This window comes from Mercenaria mercenaria, chromosome 12 (assembly GCF_021730395.1).
Source record: "Mercenaria mercenaria strain notata chromosome 12, MADL_Memer_1, whole genome shotgun sequence".
Taxonomy (NCBI): Eukaryota; Metazoa; Mollusca; class Bivalvia; order Venerida; family Veneridae; genus Mercenaria; species Mercenaria mercenaria.
In genome coordinates this window covers 77,112,996-77,130,840 of record NC_069372.1, presented here as the reverse complement: position 1 = coordinate 77,130,840, position 17,845 = coordinate 77,112,996, and the positions used below count along the sequence as shown (strand labels likewise).

The window sequence follows — 17,845 nt, the reverse complement described above, 5'->3', positions numbered from 1 at the left end:
TTATATGCATCTGACCTTCAAGTGTCCGAGAATCTGCTTAAATGCAAAACTTTCACAAAGTGCCAGTGTTTAAAGGGGGCAAATATCAACGAAGTATTAGAGACATGATACTGGGAAGTTATTTATTTATGTCACAGACCAGCTTATAAGGAGTTTGAAACCAACCAATACAGTAAGCTTTGTTTCTTAGAAGCAGAATGTTACCCACAGTTATGTAAAAACTTGATGCGAAAGACATATGTAGAATCTGAAAGCATTTAGTTTATAGTTATGTGAAACCTGCTAACATGCACAAGTCCTGGTACGGGGACACCGAGGCAGACAAAGGCTGACTACAATACCTTTTTCTGTTTGTTAAAGTTCAAATAGTCCAGTTAGAAAATATATTTGTTTCATATTTTCTTAAGTCAGAATCAAATAAAGAAGTCTCAAGTCGTAGTTACCGAAACACGAATAAGCGAGGGCTCGAGATCATAATCAACATCCAGTCTCCACCGTTCCGGTAGCTGGTCCATAGAGTTTCTTGTTACAACACGCTGGTTGAATTGGGGTGTTATAGTTGGACACTTCCATGCGTAGATCTCGGCCTCGCCCTCGGCTATAACCATATCAAACCATGTATGTTTTCTGCCGTCAAAAATTGCTGAAATCAATGAACATTGCTATTATCATAGTTTACTCATACAAAATTATTCAATGCAGCTTATTCGGGTAGAGGACATGCTTTTAAACTACAGACAGAGAGCCTCCAGCCTGAAGCCACATGACAACACAAAGGGTTATCATAATAATCCATTCCCATTTTGTATTCTGCTCGAGTGGTTTTTGTCAACCCTGAACACCACGAGGCGCTTCCGCCATGTGTGTTCTGGCCTGTCAAAACCCACTTGAGCCGAATGCATCGTTGCAGGTCAAGGAACTGTTTGTTACTACCTAATTCTAGCGTTATATCAACCAAAATTGACTATAATTTTAGACAATTAAAACGTAAATACTTTTTTGACGTATGAAACTTCAAAGCACAATCAGTACGTCATATTTGACGCCATGGCTTAAACATCATATCAACGTCATATTTGACGCCATGGCTTATATATAAACAAGTACTTATATCAGTGAAGACTTTTCCGAATCTGATGTGAGTTGAATACAGTTCTTTGTATTCGTTTGTGAAATGCAGGCTATATCTGAGACAGAAAATCCATACAGATATATAATGAAATATTACTTAAATTACGACTTTCACAATTAGCCGGTAGTTAGTTTGTCGTTATATGGACATGCAACATATTGTTTCTAGGGGAGTTAAGTGTACATTATAATTATGACAGGTTCATTTTCAACAAATGTACACCAGGCTGTACAGTAAAAACTTGAAACAAATATTTGAAAATGTATATCTGACAGCATGTAAAGCTTAGGAGAAAATTGTCAACAGCATGTCTTCCGGTAAGTGTATACTGGGGATCAGATGTCAATATCAACTACTGGGGATCTTTGTTATATGTTTAGCCAAAACAGATATTAAATGCTGTGCAAGCCATGTCGTATTAATGTTAAGACAGAAATTACCACTATACATGTACTTGGTCGACTTACTGTATTCGTGTAATAACAACCATGTCTGTGTGTTTTGTTTTTTTTTTCAGATCACACGTAGTTATATAATCTTTTTGAAACAGGACAGTTGATATCAGTAAAAATATAAAATTAAAATGACGCAAAGATTTGAAAGATTTTGTGCAAACAAATGTACTTTTAAAGTAATATCTCGTTATGACAGGGGGATCTTACCTCCATAAACTGAAGAGTCCACCCACAATCTGAATGTGGTATCGCTGTAACCATATACAAGATAGGCATTCGTTCTGTCTGGTACATCGGCAAATACCTGCATAGAGGAGCCTATAACACAACATATTTTATATAAAACACCTGTCGTTATACCGGTATTTAACATGTGAAACAATTGATGTTACATTTGATATGTAGCAATGTGTATATAATGTATATAATTATTCTATGGTTTCGACTGTCCGAATAGCTCAGTTGGTAGAGTATCTGACTTGCAAGCAGAAGGTCGCAGAGCTCACATTTTTCCTCTCCTATTACAGACATATAAAACAGCTGATGTTACATTAGATATATAAAACACGTGATGTAACATCTGACATGTAAAACTCGTGATGTTATATTTGGCATGTGAAACACGTGATGTTACTGTTGCATTTGATATATAAAATAGCTTCTGTTATATTTGATACATAAAACACGTGATGTCACATTTGACAAGTGAAACACGTGATGTTACATTTGATATATAAAACACGTGAAGTTCCATTTGACATTTGAAACACGTGATGTCACATCTGACATGTGAAACATTTGATGTTACATTTGATATATTAAATACTTGACGACGTCACATTTAATATAAAAATATTCGATGTTACATTGCTGTATAAAATATCTGACGTTACATTTCTAATATACAGAACACGCGATGTTACATTTGATACCATAAAACACATGACGTCATACGCATATATTATATTCATAAGGTTAATCTGTCTAAACCTTTAGCAATGTACTTTGGAATGATTTTATACATGATAAAATTCTCACAAAACAACTGGAAAATACCTTTTTTTAATATACAAAATTCATTTTATAATAGCTTGTAATACGTCACGTTAGACATACAAATTATTATCATAGAAATAAACATTTTGAAATCAAAGTATGACAAGACAGTAAAATATATAGAAGTAAATGGAGGTACGAGTAATATATTTTCGTAGCATTTTGTCGTCAACTTCAAGTTACACTGCGGTCACTTTTGCATTCGCATCTGTTACTCTTAGGAGAATTGATAAAACTCGACAATCTGACTTACCAACACCATCAGCCATAAGTGCATGGCCGCCCTGGAGCATTTTCATTCGAACAACCACAAGACATGGCATTTCACCAAGGTTATGATTCACTTCAGCGTAAGAATCAGAAACTGTAAGAAGAATTACCATAGAAACAACAACAGTTTAAGAAAAAGTTCATCGAGTTAAACACAAACAAATAGTTTATGAAAAGTCAGTTTTAATCTAAGCTGTGAATTCTATAAAACACATCGTTTGTGCAAAAGTGACCTTGACCTTTGACCTACAAGCACAAGTCATGTACATGCATAATCTACATATTGCCATCTATTCACATAGCAAGTTTTATTAACCTAGCTTGAATACTTTATGAGTTATCGCAGGATCCAGATTTGCAGACGCACAGACGGGCGGACGAGCAAACGAGAGAACATTTGTTGGGTACTGAGAACAATAGGCAATGGTAAATTATATTTATTCCGTACTGCTTATTGGGTAATTTCTACTTACTAACAACAGAAATACCCAATAAAGGTCCATTCCTAAGATGTCTAAATGTAAAATGTCTATATAGTGTATTATCTTAACCCTTATGATGCCGGACACGATTGGTTTTGCCTTTGCGACCAGTGTAGATCAAGATCAGCCTGCACATCAGTCTGATCAAGAACTGCACTTTTCGCCATTCAGTCTGTATCGTTTTTGGTTAACACCCCTTTTTACAGTTAAAGATACTGTCCAAACTGAAAGAAGGACAAGTTCATTATAGAGATTTAGCAGGGTGAGGGTTAAACTTATTGCTCTATACCTTTTGAAGTATTCGCTTTTAACATTATTCCTGACTGCCTGAAGTCCTCTGCCGGAAGTGACGTCAGTTTCCAAGCTCGTATTCGCACCTTTGCATCTCCCAGGATATTTGGTTTCGCTCCGCTATAGCGCGATGGTACTGCAAATTTTCATTCATATTTTAAATTCTAAAACAGTCTCTAAAAATCAAAATGTACGTGAAAAAAACTGTTCCCATGCTTTACACGGTATCTGTAGTCAGGATAACTCTCACTCAGTTGACAATGGGACCGATATGTTTAGAGAAAATGTAAAATACATTATATGATGTTCAGAAGTGAAATATATTTTATCTTACATGACATTGTAAATGCACACAAGGTTTTCTTTTTATTTTACGTTTTAAATAAATTTTACCCATTTGAAATGGTCTCACAAGTGAAAAATATATTTGATATTTTTCATTGTGAAAATATCAGATAAAGTTTACTTTAATAGGGAATCGATCTTACCGATTTTCGTCGCGAAGCGACGAAAATCGGGATCGAATCCCACTACGGTAACATACGAGGGTATCCAAACAACACATACTATCCAAATAAAAAAATATGGAGTTCCGGTTTAGACCATGGGCGTGCGACGACCCCGATGAAATTCGGGATATCACGGTCTTCGTTAATGTTAATAAGCGTCCGTCAGATCAGTAGGCGAAACGCAATATCCGCACAGTAAGATGTCTGCGACCCGAAAGAATATTCAAAGTAAGCTGTTAATTTTGTTGCGTCAGAAGCTAATACTACACTGATATAATTTGTGATACAAACATGCTTTATTCTATACTGAGTAGCATTTTTAAACGGCAACATCTTGAACATTTTTATATTTAGAGTGAGAGTGGATACACATTACACTGGCGCCGACATTTTGAAAATTTGAGGAAACAAAAACATTCTCCAACGAGTTCTTCAGCTCGGGGAATGAGAGAATAGATTCACCTTTGTGTCGCTTTTCAGATTTTAATTCCTTTCCGGTACTTTAGTTTCTTTGAACTTCTCTGTTACTAAGCCTATATTGAATTTTTAAAATTAAGAAATCGGTGATTTTACTTGCAGGCATGACTGATTAATGGAATTATTTACTTTATATAGAATATGGACGGCACTCCAGTACAAGCATGTGCATGGTTGGCCTGTTGACATTTTTAGAAACGTGAGTAAACTAACTTTCCATTGTATAATAATAATGTAAACAAACACCCCACCCATAAATAGCATAGAAATTCCTTATTTTTTACATTTTTATTTATTCATCAATTTGAAATGGGCCTTTTAGATTATTATTTCTTAAGGCTCACTGCATGTATACACAGCAGTGTGCGAAATTCAGATTTGAATCCACTAGACCATTTGGGCTACCAGATAGGAAATTTTCCAAGCCCGACACTTATTCTAAATAATGAGACCTCGGGTAGACCGATATTACATTTTGATATTTACGTTGTCTACCTAGAGGAGGCGGATATCGACAAGTCAAAAAAATATAACGATATTTAACTCTCGAGTACAATTATTTGGACTAGCCCGACACTAATTTCACTACCCCGAACTTTAATACCTTAAAATACTTAATTTTTGCACCATATAACATTTTGTAGACTATAACGCCCGATTTTTTTAGGATCGGCACTTGCCAATTACTGCTACTCGGACTTTTGACAATTTGCAAGATATAATAACGAGTGCTGAATACACATTTACACACACACTGATAGCATAATTTAAGCTCTGCCTACTGCAGGTACTTGTGAGAGGTGATTGTATTCAGCCGATTAGCGTTGTGGTTACATCTTTGACACTTCGTGTTTGATTGTCAACACGTGAGAGAGCAAAAAAAAAACAACAACAATTCAATAAGCATTCCTCAGTCTGGACGATGTGTGATGCCTTCTTAGTGTTTATTAATGGAGATCATATGAAATCACGATGCTGTACTCGTTTAATTAGCATGATTTTTAAAACAAATTTATAGGAAAATTTAGTAGCCTGGTCGGGCTTGTACCTGCGGAAAATCGGTAGCCCGAGTTGAAATTTGGTAGCCACAGGCTGTCGGACTACCGCGAATTTCGAACACTGACACAGTGATTAAGTTGAGCGTATGATTCTGCCGATAAGCTGTGCTTGGTCTAAATATAGGGAATCGGATCGGCTTATAGAAAAAAATTAGATTTTAAACAGGCTGGTAACATTGCCCGATCGGGCTTTCGACATAAAAACTAACATTTTTGAAAAATAGTAAAGATATTTCTTTCAAACTTGGTTCATCTGTTCATATGACATAAATTGAAATAAAAATAACTTGGTAAAAGCCTTCAGTTTTGGTAGAATTATTTCCCCTTTTCAGATTTTTATGAGTTGACGCATAATTTTTGAAGTCCCAAAAAAATTATGTGTTAATGCATTACATTATGCTATTGGCGTTTGTTTCGTTTATTCCACACTCATTTGACACCGTGCAAATTGTCAACAGTCAGGATAGCGTTGATAAGCGCAACTTGGCGCAGACATGCAATTCGGCTCGATCTTTCTTTGGAATATATGTAATACTGTTTACATGTCGTACTGATACAACCACATTTTAAAATAAATTCTTATTGATACATCCACATTTTAAAATAAGTCATATCTGATCCCTAACAAGTTTGTAATTACAAAAATACAGCCCTTAATCTGGAGTTCTGAAGCATGCTCGATAGTTGTCAGAATATGAAGGAATGAATTCAAACTGTTCCATAAATGCAAGAGTTTAAGATGTTAGTCAGAACCATAATCATGCAGAAGATGTAATTACTTTCACAAATCACAGGCTCAAATTTTGGACCCGCTAAATGTAAGTCAATTTCATAGAATGCAAGTTAAGATTAAAATTTCACACAATTTATTTTGCAAATACAAATAATTTAGTCAAAATTGTTGCGGTTTTTGTTATTGTTTGTAGATTCGCTTTCATTTGAGGATAACAGAAAACACAACATCTTTTTTTGGTTAGCCATTTTTTATTGAATGGATTACTGATTATAAAGAAATGTAGAGGTCTATCTTATAATTAAATCTAGAATGCAGGCTGTCTTACTAATTCATACATGTATACAGTTGAATCACTATTTTATAATATTAGGTACGATAATTTGCCTTGCCGTAGTTTCAGCCATAGTTAAGTTACGCCATCAATGATGGCTTCCGAATTACTTTGAAGGTTATTTTGAGTTATAACGCACAAAATTGTACGCCAAGGAAAACCGTGCAAACAATATTGATGTTCTAGCATGATTTTTTAGAATATTCTAACATTCTTAATTGAAAGTCTAAATTTGCAAGTAGATTTCAGACTAAGCAACAAGAAAAAAAGCTACATGCTAAAATTTTTATGTTGGTCAAAAAAGTTAAATTTGAGCTCTGCAAATGCAAACTGAAGCCGCTCACATTACTTTTTGGTCCGATGCATTCAGTTCCTGTTCTCCTAGGAATCCCCAGTCGAGCATGTCTCCAACAATATGATGAAATACTTTGAGGGTATGAGCTAGACCAGTTGTTTTATGGTTCAAAATTCAGCTTTAAGTTCAGGCATGTGAAATTGGTGTCAGGCTTGGAAAATTTTCTATCTGGTTGCCAGCATGGGTTAGTTGAAATCTGAATTTTGTACACTGCACACATACTCAAATATGTTTAAAGTTATACGTTTATGAATCATGACCATCAGATACCAATAAACAATTGTAGCATTTTGTCAGCTCCTGTGTTCATACTAAACTGAGGAAGGCAGAACAGATTCTTCTAGCTGCTTTACCAGTCTGTTTTTCCCTTTTAATGATACCGAGCAAAGTGAAGGTCATAGACCACCAAGTCAAAAAGGTACCTGGAATTCACTGGGTTAAAGTAATGTTTGTCTGTTCTGGCTGGTCAGTCGTGTAAACGAACCTACTCATACAGTGACATTTCTTTTTCCAAACTGAAATTTTTAACCGCATTTACTTCGTTTCATTATATATTTTGACAAAATTTGCTGCTGTTTTATTTTCATTAGAAAAAAGCTTTATTTAACAAATTCCTCCCGCCATGCCAATGATATAATTGGCGTCATCTTATTGGCATGAAAGTTGAAAAACTGCGAAAAGGATATTAGCTCTTAGACTTTGAAATTTCAAAACAGCTGGTTGTCCATGTTTCCTTAATTTGCTCCCTTTTCACTATTTTCAGGCATCTTGGTCTATTATACAGAGTATTGTTGTACTGCTCCAAAGTGCTTGTTGACAGACTGAAACCACTTGCTTGCGGCTCATAAGGTATTTCTGTCATTCTGTTTCTTTATTATATAGTTGCAGCTGTGGAAGCAGTTTCAATCATTCAAAAAGTATGATATACTGTATACAAATTAGTATTTGTGTGAACAGATTTTTGCGATTGAGTCAGTGCAAATACCAAGGAACATTAGGCGTAAAAAAATTGTCTGTTTCCTGTATCCTGACCTACCATAAATTTTTGGCCCGACCTAAATGGACGGTCCGTCCGCCTTGAGAACATTTTTTTCAACTTTTTGATAAAAACTTTTTATGCTTTAAACATGGACAGTGATGTTATAAATCAACTTACTGATGCACTAGAGGCATAACCCCCCTATTTGTATTCAATTTTGACACAAAATAATTTCCAAAAAGTCTCCCTAAAAATAATTTCAAAAAATCCAAGAAAAAGTTTTTCCGACCTACCTACCCAAATTTATTTTAGCATGTTACCGGAAACAAAATTTTTTTTAGACCTTAGTAAAGACTCCATTTCATTTTCTTGATGATAAAGCATTTCTGGACAAAACCATAAAATTTAATACATGTATGCAAATTTAAACAATTATTAGCTCAATCACCTGTCACAGGGTGACAACATGAGTTGATGTCCGTCATGTGCCAACAATTTGTAAAAAATCTTCTTCAGAACCACTGGGCAGATTTACACCAAACTTCACAGAATGATCTTGGGGGGGTCCACTTTCAAAATTACCCAAAGAATTTAATTCCATATAGAACTGACCGAAAGAAAAACTTTTGAAAATGATTTCTTGTCAGAAATTGTTAGCGGGCAGGCTTTTCATCCTTATATGACAAGAGGCCTGTATTCGGCCACTTCCCAATCCAAAAATATTGCATTTTTTCCCCAACATCCCAAAATGCAAGGTAACATTTCCCAAAAATCACATCAACAAATGATTTAATTTGTGACCGGAGGAGGCGGTTCTCAGATATTGGCTTTTTAGCTCACCTGTCACAAAGTGACAAGGTGAGTTTTTGTGATAGCGCGGCGTCTGGCGTCCGTCCGTGCGTCGATAAACTTTTGATTGTGACCTCTCTATAGGTCACATTTTTCATAGGATCTTGATGAAAGTTGGTTAGGGTCTCTTTTTGTTAATTTACAATATTTGATTTCTGTTTACAGGTTCACTTCTTGAGAGCAGGCAGCTACAAAATGGAAGGTCAACAAATCCAGTATACTTGAAAAGCAAGAAAGAAACACCAGAAAATATAAAAAGACAGAAGAACAAGGGAACTTAAAAAAAAAAAAAACTTTTAAGGATAGGAAATCAGGATTTATTTAGAAGCTAAATTTATTTGAGAAGAGCAGTGTTTGACAAAGCTCTGTTACTTTAAGAGATATGTATTATCACATTGGTTTTGTTATTGTCGAGCCCGCTTGCGGAAGCGAAGACATAGTTGTCAAAATGTCTATTCGGTGTATGTGCGTGCGTGGGTCCGTCCGTATTTGTTTGTCCGGACCATAATTTGGACATGCATGGAGCAATCTGTTTATATATGGTATGAATGTTAACCTCAGTGAGACGGAGTGTCATGCCAAGCCCCAGGTTCCTATCTCAAAGGTCAAGATCACACTTACAGGTCAAAGGTCAAATTCAAAAATGACTGTCCGGAGCATTTCTTCTTGATGCATGGAGGGATTTTGATGTAACTTGGCACAATTGTTCACTATCATGAGATGGAATGTCTTGCGCAAGAACCAGGTCCCTAGGTCTAAGGTCAAGGTCACACTTAGAGGTCAAAGGATACAAGAATGACAACTTTGTCTGGAGCATTTCTCCTTCATGCATGGATGGACTTGATATAACTTGGCACAAATGTTCACCACCATGAGACGGAGTGTCTACGGAGTGTCTTGCGCAAGAACCAGGTCCCTAGGTCTAAGGTCAAGGTCACACTTAGAGGTCAAAGGATACAAGAATGACAACTTTGTCTGGAGCATTCTTCTTCATGCATGGATGGACTTTGATGTAACTTGGCACAAATGTTCACCACCATGAGACGGAGTGTCATACGGAAGAACTAGGTCTAAGGTCAAGGTCACACTTAGAGGTCAAAAGTCGGATACAAAAATGACTTTGTCTGGAGCATTTCTTTTTGATGCATAGAGGGATTTTGATGTAACTTGGCACAATTGTTCATCATCATGCGACGGAGTATCATGCAAAAGATCCTAGAATTACTTCCCTTTGTTGTTACTATAAATAGCTTACATCTGTAACTTTTTTATTACTGGTCATAGGGAAAAATCAAGACTACTTTTCTGTAGTACAACATGCATGTTACATCCAATTTTGAGGTGTATTTTGACCTATCTCTGCTGGTGCGGATTTTTGTGTGGATTTTTTTTTATATATTTTTTTTAATTTTTTTTATTTTTTTTTTTTTAATTTTACGTTCCTTTGTTGTTACTGTAAATAACTTATATTGTAACTTTTTGCAATCTCTTTTATTTGGCATAAATGTTTGCCTCAATGAGACAAGGAGTGTCATGCACAACTCCCAGTCCTTTTGACAGCTGGCGGGCTTGACATATTGCCCGTGGGTATCTAGTTCTCGTATTTTTCATGAGATTTTAAAGAGAATATTCTGTTATACCCCCATGTAGTAAGCTTGTTTGTCTTTCAGTCAGTAGGTTTTCATGGCTTCCAGGTGATAACTCATGAAAAGCTTGACCGCTTTAAATATTTTTTGGTACATAATTACAGGTCAAGTTCGACTGGGGTCAGTAGGTCAAAGGTCAAGATAACTTGCAAACGCTTTGGCCTGGGATCATAGCTTTTGTAACACAGGTGTATCATGATAAAATACAGGTTGTTTGAATTTGAGGTCAATAGACCTTGAACAGTGACCTTGAACAGTTGAGCCGTTTCCGAATGATAACTTGAGACCTTGAGCCTAGGATGATAAAGTTTGGTACACAGGTGTCACATCATGAAATGCAGGTCAAGGTCACAATAAGGCAAAACAGTGAAATGTTTTTCAGATTATAACTTGAGAATGCTTGAGCCTAGGATCATGAAAATTGTTAGGAGGTTGATTATGACCAGCAGGTGACCCCTAATGATGTTGAGGTCAGTAGGTCACAGGTCAAGGTCACACTGACCCGGTTCTTTAAATGATGCACGGAGGGGCACGTGGGGTCTCCTCCACCATTAAAACTGTAAGTCGCCATATGACCTATCCTGTGTCGGTGTGATGTTTAAGTTCAACAAAATAAATAACGGTTCTTTAAAAACGGTTTTTTGGACAATAACTTCAGGATCCTTGGGATGAGAAACACAAAATTTAGTACAAGGTTGGTCTTGACCAGCAGATTACCTGTATTGATTTAGAGTTCCAAAGGTCAGGATGACCCTGAACATTTAAACCTTTTCCATACAACAACTTGAGAACACTTTGGCGGAGGATCATGAAACTATAGAGATTGAATTTGAGGTCATTAGGTCCTAGCTCAAGAAAATGCTGCTTTGATATTGGCTTAGTTCTGTGATAAGGCCATATTGTAGGGTATAATTCGTCACTCCTGTGACAACTCTAGCGTTTAGCTCACCTGAGCACAAAGTGCTCAAGGTGAGCTTTTGTGGATTGTCCTGTGTCCGTCCGTCGTCAACAGTTTGACTGTTAACACTCTAGAGGTCACAATTTTGACCTAATCTTTATGAAACTTGGTCAGAATGTTACCCTCAATAAAATCTTGGACACTTTTGATACTGGATTATCTTGGATCAAAAACAGTCACCAAATCAAATCAAAGGAAAGCTTGTTAACACCGTAGAGGTCACATTTAAGGCTATATCTTCATGAAACTGGTCAGAATGTTAATCTTTATAATCTCAAGGTCCAGTTTGAATCTGGTTAGTAGGGTCAAAACTAGGTCACTAGGTTAGATCAAAGGAAAAGCTAGTTTACACTCTAGAAGCCAAATTTATGACCATATCTTAATCTTAATGAAACTTTGGTCAGAATTTTAATCTGATGATCTATAGGCCAAGTTAAATCTAGTTCAGGTGGGATTAAAAATTAGGTCACTAGGTCAAATCAAAGGAAAAGCTCGTTAACACATCCAGAGGCCACATTATGACTGCATCTTCATGAAACTTCATCAAAATGTCTTGATGAGGGTCATGTGGGGTCAAAACTAGGTCACCAAGTCAAATCAAAGGAAAAGCTAGTTAACTCTTTAGAGGCTACATTTATGATCATATCTTAATGTAACTTGGTCAGAATGTTGATCTTGATGATCTTTATGTCAATATGGTGAAGTGAGGATACAGGGCATCATGGCCCCTCTGTTTATTTGTTCTTGTTGTAAGAGAAATTGTACATTTTAGAATACAGATTACTAGTCACATTTTCTTTATTTGACAATACTTATTTCAAAGCCTGACAAAAGCATCCAGTACTGTTATTAAAAGTTGTTATTCACAGTTCAGCTATATTTCATGTATGGATAAAACAAGTTGTGTGATCTGTGATCATTATAAATGTGTATACAGATAAAACTTAAACATGTGAACAGTTTATTCAATAAATAAAGTGTAATGCTAGTCTTTTTGATGTGTATATAAAAACAAAATTAGGATTTGTTTTACCAGAAATTTGAGAATTACAATTAACACAAATAGAAAAAACCAAGCCTTGCACAAGAAGGCTAATATGTCTCCCTAGACTGAGCTCTTAACCTGCCGTGGTGCAAATAGATTGTTAATGTGTGTCTGTCTGTTAAGTCTTGTTAACAGTGAGTTGCAATGTAGTAAATTTTCAGTTTGTATGATTTTTAGCTCACCTGAGCACAGTGTGAGCTGTTGTGATCACCTTAAGTCTGTCATTGTGCTTCTCAATAGTTTGCTTGTTATTAAACACCCTAGTAGACAGTTTTTTTTTAAATGTTAAAGGGATGAGTTGAAGTCTGATCGATTCCCGATTGAGGCAGTGCCTTATTTCATATTATTCAAGTAATTCATCGATAATATGAAATAATTAATAAATAATAAATCATTCTCACAAATTTTCCTATATGCACGCAAAAATGTGCATATTTTGTCAAAAAGTTCATTTTGTGCTATACGACTCCTGGACGAAAACCAAAGTGCATGCACATGCCAGCATCCAAACCAAATTTGAAATTTCTAAGGATATCTAATAACCTAATTATTACTCATATTAACATAGGTGACAAAGCACGTAGTAACACTCAATAATATACTCTTACCTCTATGAAATATTCTGTACAGTGGATCTTCTACCGGAGATGTTGATACATTGACATACATGTCATCGTATATATAAACAATTGGTCCAGATCTCTCTTTCGGGTGATCAGGTCGAAATCCTGTGAAATGCAGATACTGGATGGATATTTAGGAAGGACAACAAAAAATACCTTTAAAAGTTAATTGCACTTGATACCTCTGCAAAGAAGCATTTTATGAGCAGTATGATATACAGAACTATCACGTAAAAGCAAAACGCTAAACTGTGATCTATTCTATAGTTGCAAGTTTTATAACATCTTAAAGATATACACTATTTTATATCATGTAATTCTTTACTTAACGACACTGGTTTTAAACATATCCAGTTTCTTTTAATGACATTCTATAGCGGTAAGATATGTATACCTGAGGCCGGAAATATATTGTCCTTGATTTTTACCGACACATCAACCAGAACAGGAATTTCTCCTAAACCATGGTCAATGTTAAGTCTAGCAACATGTTCGAGGCCGTTTATAATAGGCAACCACCCACTCTCGAAATCTGGCCATGGTAAACCTGCACCTTGAAAAAATAATTATATAATGTAATGTGAATACCACGACTTCCAATCCACGACTTACATTATTTGATATACACATATAATACACAAACTACTCCATCGAATCGGTGTATCTTTTGGTTCGTCATAATGGGTTCGATTCCCTTGGCTTCATTTTTTTTTAAATTTTACTAATGTCATATGTCAGAATAAAATGTATATTAAGTCATAATTTATTTAGATACGATTATGTTTAGAAACGTTGTTTTATACGATTAAATGTATAGTGCATGTGTAACTTGCTGGACTCCCTCGTGTACCTGAAAACACGGAACAACGAGCTTGATTTATAAAAGCGAACTGATTGGAATAAGCACCAAGTTCATCAAAGATTTTTTTCTGTAAAGTTGACGAAAGCATTAAAATATTCGGAGTGTCTCTGTGATAAGAAATATTGAGGTAATGTGTGCATGATGGAAGATAAATTACTACTTGTGCGATACGAATAGTACAATGTACACATTTACCGCACTGCGCGTTTTAGGTGAGAAATGCACGACTGAAATGGGTTAGTATATTTTCCCGTTCATGACCATGGCTCTTATTGTATAGTGGGGCATAGCATGTACAGTGTTGTTTTTTTTTTCTTTCTGGTCTGGTTTCAGTGGTCAGCCTTAAGTGTGAGAGGTCCCGGGTGAACATTGTTTGTGACTTACAACAGATTTGAACAAAAAACCAAGCTTCTCTATAAAGACGTTTGATTAAACTAAGCCCCTGCGGGTGACCTATTGCACGCAAGCTTTGAATGCTTATTTGCACGCAGTTCGGAATTTAAACGTCAGAATAGCGTGAAGTACTTATACATTATAAATATTATCAATTCACATTTATATGTATTTTTGTTTAAGAAGATAAGTGAAAAGGCCTGAATCCAGAGGACCAGAACTATGGCGAATGATCAGGTGTGTGTGGGGGGGGAGGGGGGAGGGAAGCCGGGGGGGGGGGGGGGGGGCACAAACTGGAGCTAATACTATGTACGTTAGGGTTGGAGAGACAAGAAAAGTTCCGCGCGTTCTGGGGCTAAGTAAGGGGTTGCCCAAAAATGTCTGAAGAAAACATTTTTTTTTTTTCAAATCCCAAATGTAGAACCGCGACAAGTTGGAGCAAATATCGTGTGTAAAATAAAAGAGGGCATCTGGATTCCTGATGAGATTCTACAATCTAACAATTACATGTTCACTTTAAGCCCAATAATTAGTACACGGACAAATAAGCACAACTAATATGATTTGTGGGCATTTGTTTAAGGAGTACATACTACTTGCATGCTTAGATTTTCAACAAGCCCCACAACTATTGCTGTACCTGTGGGCTTCAAAGTTCTTTCTGTCACAAGCCATTATCCTTGGAAATATTCTGCTTGCTTAGCTCTCGAAAGGACAGACATTTCAAAGGCAAAGATATACCGACCTTCGTTTTGTTACCTTTGGTCAATTATCCTTGTCATATAAATGTCGCGATATCCTAAACCTTCACTTAGCAAAATAGGTTAATCAAAGCGCTCAAAGCGCTGATGGTGGCTGCTAATCAATGTGTAAAATATTACAAAGAAAGTGACATTTGAGGAATTCTTAATTTAAACCAGAAGAACTTTTTTTGGGGGGTGGGGGGGGGGGGGGGGGTGAGGGGAGGGCAAAATATTCAGCTTTGGTTCCAAAATTAATCCTTTTTTCATTGCCAGTCATTGTTTACATACACACTGATTCTTTCTTTAACAAATAGTTTTGATCCTTTTTGATTATTTGTGACGAAAACAACAACTTAAATTATTTTACTGTAGATAAATATTATAAGCTTTTTCTACAAACCATTCAGCTTTTAAGATTTCTTTCTAAAGCGTTTGGACAGTGCCTGTTATTAATAAAATACACACTGATTTAGTCCTTATCGGATAACTTTGGTTTTCATGAAATTTTTGTGGAAGAAAACAGCACAAAACATGCACCTCAGAATTTCAGTTCTGCTGCAGCCAGTGTATTTAAGAGGCGCATTAATTATCACTCCATCTGTTATACTCAAAAGTCCGCTAGACATAACAGCAGGCTTCGCAAAAATGTTGGACATTTATGTCAGACAAACTTACAACTTTAGTCAGATCATGAAAAAAATCGAAAATTAAATTATGTAACTGGCGAAACGAAACCGTTTTAATTTTTATACATATTTGTATCAGTCCAGATATTTTGAGCCGCACCATGAGAAATCCAACATAGTGCGTTTGCGACCAGCATGGGTCCAGACCAGCCTGTGCATCCGTGCAGTCTGGTCAGGATCCATGCTGTTCGCTTTCAAAGCCTGTTGCAACTAGAGAAACCGTTAGCGAACAGCATGGATCCTGACCAGACTGTGCGGATCCGCAGGTCCATGCTGGTCACAAATGCACTATGTTGGTTTACTCTTGGCGCGACTGAAGTGAGCAGAATCTGTCTTAAAACAATTCAGTTTTTAAGTTGGTCAAATCTGTTATCCGATGGCTTGATACAGTCTCAAAAAGGCGAGTATTAATATCATCGCTGCGCCCGTTGATAATTCGTGTTTTGTTAGACGAAATTGTACCGAATACATGTGTATCTGTGCATTAATATAGTATCTTATGTTGTACATTTGCTGAATGAAGATTATCTGTGAAGGAATATATTATTTAGAAAACATACATGTCTTTGATTCTCATGGCAGGTCACACTGCAAACAATATTGAATGAATTTTAACTGAATATTCTTTTGTTTTGTTCACTCTCGTATTGCAAAGCATGTTTAATTATATTTTGTTCTTAATTAATATAACGATGAACTGTACATGTTCAAGTTATATCAATAAATTACTGCCCTGTTCTGTTCTGTTCTGTTCATAAATCATCTTACTAAATTAGAGCTCTAATTAGTGTTAATTGGCAGTAGCAACGCCTGAGGAAATCCGTATCACTGCTGATTATCGATTTTCTATAAATAGCCTAATTAACATCTGGTCATATTTTCCAGTGTTTGAAACGACAACGAGACAATACTGTCTAAAATTCGGTAACATTCTTAGATCACTAGGGTTGCATTAATATAATATCTTATAATTTGATAGCTTATGATTGACGAACATTTAAGTTTATTCTGACATATCTGAAAATTGTTACAACTTGCTGGAAAAGCTATGGTAGGTACAAACTGGTATTGTCTGTGGACCGGAAATTCCGTTTCTATTTTTAGCCGTGGATTATCTGTATATGTATATAATCTGTAGATAATTGCTATTAGAAGTCATCGTTCTTTATCAAATACAGTCTTATATTTTGGGAGTTATACATGTGATCATGCATGACAATGCGGTTAGGAAACATGTTTGAATTGTCAGTCTGGATTCCCGGCTAGGTTTCTACCTTTTCTACGTTATAAGCTGCGTGACCTCTAGGGCAGTACTATGCAATAGCTAATCATCGCTCAGTTCAGGTGACATGAGGTCAACGTTTATTCACGTGATCATAAATTTGCATATTTGTATTCATACACGTGGTTGTTTTAATTAAAACGTTGGCTTCAGTTTATATTGATTTTAGCTGCCGAATTTACATTAAAAATGGTATCAAGGCATATATTGTAGCATTGCATATTCTGCACGTTGTGTAGATAATTATTTCCCTGGAAAGCCTGGAACTATTTTTGGTTGTGTTGTTAGGATGGTCTTAAGAACTGACAAGATTTCTCAAACAGAGTATTCTTTTTAACACTGGTGGCAGCAGCCACCAAAAATTACGTCTACATCGTTGTAAAGTTCGAAATGTTTGAAAAATAATGAAATCTCTGCCATGAATGATATAAATCTTAATTTTAAAGTAACCCAAGTTTTTAAACCTATCAAAAACGAATGAAAACTGTATGCCTAGATTAAACAATTACTTACAGTTCACTATCCAAACCACAAGTGAAAGTGAAATGGAACGGAGTCCAAGTTTCGTCGTGAAACTCATCTGAAATGTATAACAAGAAATATCTTTAAAAATATTTCAAAATAATG

At 35.9% G+C, this 17,845-nt stretch overlaps 1 protein-coding gene and 1 long non-coding RNA gene across 2 annotated transcripts in view; one reads left to right on the top strand and one right to left on the bottom strand.

The window, feature by feature from the left end:
- LOC128547608 (uncharacterized) overlaps nt 1-17,845 on the bottom strand; it is a 35,797-nt gene that overhangs the window by 13,546 nt on the left and 4,406 nt on the right. Inside the window, exons 2-8 of the mRNA XM_053520656.1 lie at nt 17,732-17,798; nt 13,647-13,805; nt 13,238-13,357; nt 3,685-3,822; nt 2,897-3,007; nt 1,795-1,905; nt 444-643 (exon numbers count right to left, since the gene is read on the bottom strand). Coding sequence (XP_053376631.1) covers nt 444-643; nt 1,795-1,905; nt 2,897-3,007; nt 3,685-3,822; nt 13,238-13,357; nt 13,647-13,805; nt 17,732-17,798 — 906 coding nt within the window. The remainder of the gene's footprint in view (nt 1-443; nt 644-1,794; nt 1,906-2,896; nt 3,008-3,684; nt 3,823-13,237; nt 13,358-13,646; nt 13,806-17,731; nt 17,799-17,845) is intronic.
- LOC128547460 (uncharacterized) lies at nt 4,815-9,300 on the top strand. Its single transcript, XR_008366571.1, has 3 exons — nt 4,815-4,871; nt 7,916-8,001; nt 9,146-9,300. It is a non-coding gene; the product is annotated as an uncharacterized LOC128547460 (long non-coding RNA).